This window comes from Panicum virgatum, chromosome 7N (genome assembly GCF_016808335.1).
Source record: "Panicum virgatum strain AP13 chromosome 7N, P.virgatum_v5, whole genome shotgun sequence".
NCBI classification, from domain to species: Eukaryota; Viridiplantae; Streptophyta; class Magnoliopsida; order Poales; family Poaceae; genus Panicum; species Panicum virgatum.
The window spans coordinates 31522220-31530224 of NC_053151.1; the positions used below are offsets into that span (position 1 = coordinate 31522220).

At 44.4% G+C, this 8005-nt stretch overlaps 1 protein-coding gene across 1 annotated transcript; it reads left to right on the forward strand.

Annotated features, from left to right (window-relative positions):
• Window positions 1–4058: 4058 nt before the first annotated feature.
• LOC120682832 (PHD finger protein ALFIN-LIKE 7-like) lies at window positions 4059–6789 on the forward strand. The gene is made up of 5 exons (XM_039964862.1): window positions 4059–4379; window positions 4486–4518; window positions 5189–5417; window positions 6047–6164; window positions 6258–6789. Exons 1-5 carry the CDS (start codon window positions 4271–4273, stop codon window positions 6531–6533), a joined length of 765 nt encoding a protein of 254 aa, XP_039820796.1. The 5' UTR covers window positions 4059–4270; the 3' UTR covers window positions 6534–6789.
• The last annotated feature ends 1216 nt before the right edge of the window (window positions 6790–8005 follow it).

Sequence of the window (8005 nt, forward strand, 5' to 3'; positions counted from 1 at the left end):
ATACGTTGCCATGTAATATAGAGATGCATTGCTCTCCTACGTATTTGAGGGGGAAAGCACAGAGGTTCGGGAGTCTAAGCAGTGGTACTAGACATTGCATTGTGTGAAAACCGACATACCAGTGCATCTGATGATTTTTGAATTCCCCGTCTCCATCATTTTTTAGAGCCTAAATAGTTTGCTACCAATTTTTGCTATGCCAAAATTAAGACATGCTAATAATATTTGGCATGCAATTGTTTCATGTCTACAATTTGGTCACCTCAGTATTTGTGACAAAATCATGGTAAGTTATTCGAAATTTCATAAACCATATAAGAGGAACAAGTATTGGTTGGCATATTTTGGCACTAAATCAAGTGAATACCTAAATTTCTTACCAACAATTTGGCAAGCCAGATATTAGTTTGCCATAATTTTAGCTAGGCAAAAATTAGCATCGAACCAAGTAAGCTCTTAGTGCCCTCCTTTTTTTTTTTCCTTCGTCTTCGGTGCTCACTCCTAATCCGGTTGGTAGTTGGAGATTCGGTTAGAAGGCAAGGCGACCGGATTATCCTAATCCGGTTGGTAGTTGGAGATTCGGTTTTGAATGTGATCAGTGCCTATGCCCCTCAGGTAGGCCTTAGTGAGAGCACCAAGATGCAGTTCTGGGAAGATCTAGATAGCATGGTTAGTACCGTGCCTACCAGCGAGAAACTCTTCATAGGGGGAGATCTCAACGGCCATGTGGGTGCGACTAATTTAGGGTTCGAGCGAGTGCACGGGGGTTTTGGGTATGGTAGCAGGAGTCAAGAGGGGGAGGATGTGTTGAACTTCGCGTTAGCCTACGACTTGTTGATAGCGAATACTGTGTTTAAGAAGAGGGAATCCCATCTTGTGACGTTTCGTAGTGGACAACACTCGAGCCAGATCGACTTTATCCTTACTAGGAGGGAGGATATACGTGATTGCTTAGATTGTAAGGTGATACCTGGGGAGTGTGTTGTCCCTCAACACAAGCTTGTGGTGGCGGACTTTCGTCTTCGGGTACGTGTCCACCGGGACAAATGTGCCAAGATTGCGAGAACAAAGTGGTGGAAGCTTAGAGGGGAAGCGGCACAAGCGTTTAAGGAAAGGATGTTAGGTGAGGGGCCTTGGGAAGAAGGAGAAGACGCAAATGACATGTGGCTAAAGATGGCAACATGTGTTCGGAAGGTGGCCTCAGAGGTGTTTGGCGTGAGTAGGGGAGGCAAACAGGAGGGGAAAGACACCTGGTGGTGGAACGACGAGGTGCAAAGGGCTATTAAGGAGAAGAAGGAGTGTTTCAAGCGCCTCTATCTTGACAAGAGTGCAGTCAACATCGAGGGCTATAAATTAGCGAAGAGGGTTGCAAAGCGAGCTGTGAGTCTAGCAAAGGGTAAGGCGTATGATGACCTGTATCAGCGGCTAGGCACGAAAGAAGGGGAGAAGGACATTTATAGGATGGCTAGGATTCGCGAGTGGAAGACAAGGGACATCAACCAAATCAAATGCATTAAGGATGGGACAGATCGACTGCTAGTGAAGGATGAGGAGATCATGGATAGATGGATAGAGTACTTCGACAAGTTGTTTAATGGGGAGAGTGAGAGCCCTACCCTTGACTTAGATGACTCTTTTGACGATACAAACAGACGTTCTGTGAGGAGAATTCAGGAGGTAGAGATCGGGGAGGCTTTGAAGAGAATGAAGAGAGGCAAAGCGATGGGCCCTGATGGTATTCCCATTGAGGTGTGGAGATGCCTAGAAGATAGAGCAATAGTATGGTTAACTAAGCTTTTTAACCTCATTTTTCGGTCAAACAGATGCCGGAAGAATGGAGGAGAAGTATATTAGTACCTATCTTCAAAAATAAGGGCGATGTTCAAAGTTGTACTAACTACCGTGGGATTAAGCTGATGAGCCATACGATGAAGCTTTGGGAGAGGGTTATCGAGCATCGCCTAAGAAGAGTGACAAGTGTGACCCAAAACCAATTTGGGTTCATGCTTGGAAGGTCAACCATGGAGGCGATTTTCTTAATACGACAATTGATGGAAAGATATAGGGAGCAGAAGAAGGACTTGCACATGGTCTTCATTGACCTTGAGAAGGCATATGACAAAGTACCGAGAAATGTCATATGGTGGGCTTTGGAGAGCACAAAGTCCCAACTAAGTACATTACCCTCATTAAGGATATGTACAAGGATGCGACGACGTTTGTCCGGACATGTGATGGCAACACCACTGACTTTTCTATTAACATAGGCCTACACCAGGGGTCAGCATTGAGCCCTTATTTATTTGCTTTAGTGATGGATGAGGTCACAAGGGATATACAAGGTGAGATCCCTTGGTGTATGCTCTTTGCTGATGATGTGGTACTAGTTGACGAGAGTAGGGCAGGGGTTAATAGGAAGTTAGAGCTGTGGAGACGCACGTTAGAGTCGAAAGGGTTCAGACTTAGTAGGACCAAGACCGAGTACATGATGTGCGATTTCAGTGCGACTAGGCATGAGGGGGGAGACGTTAGTCTAGATGGGCAAGTTGTAGTCCAGAAGGATACTTTTCGGTATTTAGGATCGGTGCTACAAAAAGATGTCGACATTGATGAAGATGTTAGGCATAGAATTTCAGCTGGCTGGTTGAAATGGCGGCAAGCTTCTGGCATCCTTTGTGACAAGAGGGTGCCACAAAAGCTAAAAGGCAGATTCTATAGTACAGCAATTCGTCCGGCGATGTTATACGGTGCTGAATGTTGGCCTACAAAAAGGCGACATGTGCAGCAACTGAGTGTAGCAGAGATGCGGATGTTGCGGTGGTTTTGCGGGCACACAAGGAGGGATAGAGTCCGGAACGAAGTTATTCGGGATAGGGTCGGTGTGGCACCAATTGAGGAGAAACTTACTCAGCATCGGCTGAGATGGTTTGGACATGTCCAACGAATGCCTCCTGAGGCGACGGTGCGTAATGGAGTTCTTGAGCGGGTCGATAATGTAAAGAGGGGTAGAGGTAGACCTAAACTGACGTGGGATGAGTTGGTTAAGAGAGACCTTAATGATTGGAATATCTCTAAAGAGATAGTTTTGGATAGGAGCGCTTGGAGACTAGCTATCAATGTGCCTGAATCTTGAACTTATTTCTTTCGGGTTTCATCTCTAGCCTACCCCAACTTGCTTGGGAAAAAAGACTATGTTGTTGTTGTTCGGTGCTCACTCCTAGGGATGAAAATGGTATGGTTGCATCCATCTGTCCAATCGAATGGGTTTAGAGATAAAATGAGTATACCATATATGTAATTGGTTATTTAATATCCATACCGTATGCTTATCTAAATACTTAAATAAGATATACAGTATAAGAACAAGATGATATCAATTCGGTACATTTATCGCTATTCGATTTCGAATCCAAATAAAAGTAAATATCTATATTCATATTTATATATTCGTTCATATATCCACTTTGTTTTTATCCCTCGCCAGAATCCTATGGAAGGTCGAATCAGAGAAGACAACGTCTTTTTTATTTTTATATTTTTCAAAAAAAAATTTACAGAAATATATTTTTAGTTTTAGATTTTGCAGTTCTATATGTAAATAAAAATAATTTTTTTTGCGCAGAGGTTCTTGGCGGGTGTCTGCTGCCCCCCTGCCGCCCACTTGGCAGTTCGGATCCAAAATCCGGCAGGGCTTCGCCAGTGGAATTACCTCCATCACCCCTCCTCTCTCCCTCTCCCCTCTCTGGATCTCGTGGGCAGAAAATGAGGGCGCAGAGGGAAGGGGCGGAGTTTTATATTTGGGGCGGCAGGCACCCGCCAAGGATATCTGCGTAAATTTTTTTTATTTACATATAGATTCCTACCTACCGCACTCGAGGGCGGGGTATAGAACTGTAAAATCTAAAACCAAAAATATATTTTTGTAATTTTTTTTTTGAAAAATATAAAAATAAAAAAGACGCGAGAAGACAAGTTAACCAAATCGGCCCAATAGATACGGCCTGGCCCATCTTCAGACCTGAGGGATTACCTCGGGGCCGGATTCCTTCACCAATCCCCCACTCCCTCACCAAAATTAGAGTAACACCTCAACTTCCGCTCACCCGGCTCCGAATTTCTAATCCTCTTTCCTCTATTCCTCTCCGCCCCCACCACCGCCGCCCACCACCTCCGCCGCCGTCTCCGCGGCCTCTTCGGCCGGAACCCTAGCCTCGCCTCGGCCGCCTCCGCCGCTCCTGTCGGGCGGTCGTGGTGCGGCCGGACGGCCGCGATGGACGAATCCGGCTCGGCCCCCATCTTCCCGAACGTGCGCACCCCCGAGGACGTGTTCAGGGACTTCCGCGGCCGCCGCGCCGGCATCATCAAGGCCCTCACCACCGGTGACCCCCCTTCCCCCCTCTCGTTCCCGCGGTCGTCTCCTCTGGATTTTGGTACGGGATTCGTGGCTTACGGTTTCGTTTGCTTGGCTGTTTTCGTGGCGCGCAGATGTGGAGAAGTTCTACAAGATGTGCGACCCAGGTGAGGATTTGCTTCTTCCTTTATTTCCGCTGGTTTCGGTGTTCAATTGCTTTACAGCTTGGGATACTGGATTGGGACTGCGGTTGTGGCGCTAGTTGAAGTTCCAGTGCGCCGCTGTGGCAGGATTGATTTCTGTGGTGTTTAATTAATCCATTAGGATGCACGGGCGTCTGTATCGACGGAGTGGAATTATAGTTAGTCAACTGTACTGATGGCGTTAAGTCTATGTAAATACTTGCAAATATGGGCCACTTGTAGGGCGCCCTGAAGGTTTGTATTGTTTATCTGACCTTCGGCAATTGTTAATCTGAGTTAGAGGATGCTAGCGTTCACTTGCATTTATGCTTATCTGGGAATCAGGAAAATAAAAATTATGGGCAGTGACCAGTTGACCACAAGCTTAGACTGGACAGGCCTTTTGTGCCTGAAGCTGCAGAATTGTCCCAATTGCATTGCATTGTTACTGGCTTCTGGCAAGACAGATTAGTTGTTCTGTTGGTTCTGGCAGAATTAACTTTTACATGCTTCCTTGTTTTCTTTAATTAATCAACCTACTACTACTGTCTTACACATTATGTGTCATTTTGTGTCGTGGGCAGTTTCGTTGAATGGGCCTTGTTGTCTCTTTCGTACTCACAATGCTGATGTAAAGTGGTCTTTATTTTTCCAGAGAAGGAGAACTTGTGCCTCTATGGACTATCTAATGAAACCTGGGAAGTGACCCTTCCAGCTGAGGAAGTTCCTCCTGAACTTCCAGAGCCAGCACTGGGAATAAACTTTGCTCGTGATGGAATGGCTGAGAAAGATTGGCTCACGCTGGTTGCTGTACACAGTGATGCTTGGTTAATTGCTGTGGCATTTTACTTTGGAGCTCGCTTTGGATTTGATAAAGATGCCAGGTCTGGTTTAGTTTTCATTGCAATGTCTTTATATTCGATTTCTAAAGTCCAAACTTCTTGAATAGATTATTTCCATGTGTCCAATATGATCGTGTTAGAGAATGCTTACTTTGCTTGCTACGGTTCTTCTCAGGATGTCATTCAGAAATGCCGTGTATGTTAGGTTCCAGTTTCATAGCATTAAATCTGTGAATCTAGGCTGCTAGGGGCATTGCCAATATTGGAAAGGATAGTTGGGTCTCCCCAGCACATACCTGTAGTAACCATAAACTGTCAACCTATTCATAAACAAGCATCAATATGTGGTACATATCCATATGATCCCATCCTCCTAGGGTGCACATGTATGCACAGATCTATCTATAAAAGATAGCACAAGATGAAGGCACCATCACTGTCATCAACTTAATTCTTGCATAGCAGTAAAGAGTTGGGAGTTGGGCCCACCTTTTCAGCTGTTTTTTTTTTATTTTTCCAAAGTCCAAGTGCTAATAGTAAATTCTGGTTATATTTGCATGATGACGTTTAAATTGTTGCTTGTGAAGAAACCTGCTTTCTGAGGTAGTAGTACATTGTTGTATTTGCTAAAAGTTACTAGTTATTGGGAAATCTGATATTGGCCATTACAGGAGACGGCTCTTTATGATGATCAGTAATCTTCCCACTGTATATGAAGTTGTGACAGGAAGTGGGAAGAAGCAATCAAAACCCCCCAACAGCAATGGCAAAAGCAAGTCGGGTTCTAAAGTAAGCACACATGCTCAACATAACATGCTTTGTTTCTTGTTCAAATATTCACACTGGTTTTTGACAATTCGTTCATTTTTCCTTCAACTCCAGCCATCCAAGAAACCCAATTCGAATAGCAAGCCAGCAAAGCAGCCCCTGCCAAAGCAGGAGGAACAGATGGTCAAAGAAGAGGGAGGTGACAAGGATCAAGCTTACCTGTGCGGAACCTGTGGTAGGAGCTATTCTAATAATGGTGAATTCTGGATAGGCTGTGACATTTGTGAGAACTGGTACCATGGCGAATGTGTCCGCATCACTCCCGCCAAGGCAGAGCACATCAAGCAGTACAAGTGCCCGGCTTGCAGCACCAAGAGGAGCAGAGACTGAGCGTGGGATGCTCCTGGCTGATGTAGTTTGGGTTGGTAGGGCTTGAGCCGGGGCATTCTTGTTTCCTGCTGTTTCAGCAGCGCCAGTTGCCCCGGCAGTTGTATTAGTGTCATCAAAACATTGGGCGTAGTTGTTAGTACTGTAGAGACCGCTGCTGCTCTCCTAGTGCCCTAGAAGTGTTATGTTAATGGATTGTCAAAACTCTCCATGAGTAACGAAGTGGTTTCTTAGTAGGTAATGACCCATTTCTTGCGCACCGCTGTGATTCCTTTGTTGCAACTTACAAGAGATGTCTCTGCTTTATGCTTTTTTTCAGTAGCCACATTTTACCTGGAAATATTCTGACGTAATCTGCATGCATGTTTTCGATTCAGATGGTTCGTAGCGAATATTACATTCCCAGTGGTTTTGTAAGTTGTCTTTGTTGCTGTTGACACTGGAGATAGAAGTAGAAGAGTAAAACGGACCTACTAGATTAGCTACGTACCCCGATTGCTTGCAGGAAATAAAGGGATCAGATTGGGCTACGTGGCTACTGCATATGGTAGCATTGTTTTGTCGAAGTCATCACCGTTGAAGATCTCACCTCCAAACATTTAGTTGGAGGATCATGTGCTTGTAAAGTGCTCAAGATGTTTAGAGCATGGACTAGCGCCATTGCTTACAGTGTGTTAACAAGGTGGATGAACCTATTTAAGCACCAACTCTTGAACGAGCCAATTTGAGCACCAAAGCTTGATGTATACGAACAAGGTGATTAACAAGACGCTTAATACAGGTCCATAGTGATGCGACAGTAAACTTTTCAAGCTCTCATGTATAAGCCTGGCAGCCTATGAAAGGACTATAATTAAAATTAGGATTACAACAAATAGCCAGTACAGAATAAAGATAGCTCGATACAAAAAGATGTAAAAAAATAAGTTACATCAAAGACCTTTTCTGATAAACCAGTAAGACCTTACTGATAAGTTAAAGACTTGTTTCCAGCTGGCCGTAATTTTGCTCATCGAAATGGCCGGCTCAATCCATCGGTCCATCATTAATTAAAGAGCCGCAACGTCTAAACATTGGGACATGCGCCGCTTGATTGGCCTTGTTTGGTTTTTTTAGAATAAGCTAGAATACACTTTGACCGTTAAATACAGTGTCAAATAAAATCAGTTTACAAAACCAACTTCAGAACCCCCGCGTTATGAACCCTAAAGATTCTAATAATGTCTTTGACCGCGTGATTTGAGGATGGTTACTGTAGCATCAATGTAGCTAATCATCGATTAATTACCGTCATTAGATTCGTCGCGAAAAGTTACACCCATTTCTGAATAAGTTTTGCAAATAGACTTCATTTAGTACTTCATGTATGCGAGATTATTCTCTCAGAAAACATGCATAGAATGCAGCGCCGAACCAAACAGGGCCAATTCCTCTGCTCTTTCCATTAGACCCTCTCCCCCTTTCTCTCTCTAGGT

Excerpts from the sequence above, each read along its gene's own strand:
- LOC120682832 (XM_039964862.1), top strand. The coding sequence starts at position 4,271 with ATGGACGAATCCGGCTCGGCCCCCATCTTCCCGAACGTGCGCACCCCC. Across the intron at positions 4,519-5,188 it reads CTACAAGATGTGCGACCCAG|AGAAGGAGAACTTGTGCCTC; the intron begins GTGAGGATTTGC and ends TTATTTTTCCAG. Across the intron at positions 6,165-6,257 it reads AAAGCAAGTCGGGTTCTAAA|CCATCCAAGAAACCCAATTC; the intron begins GTAAGCACACAT and ends CTTCAACTCCAG.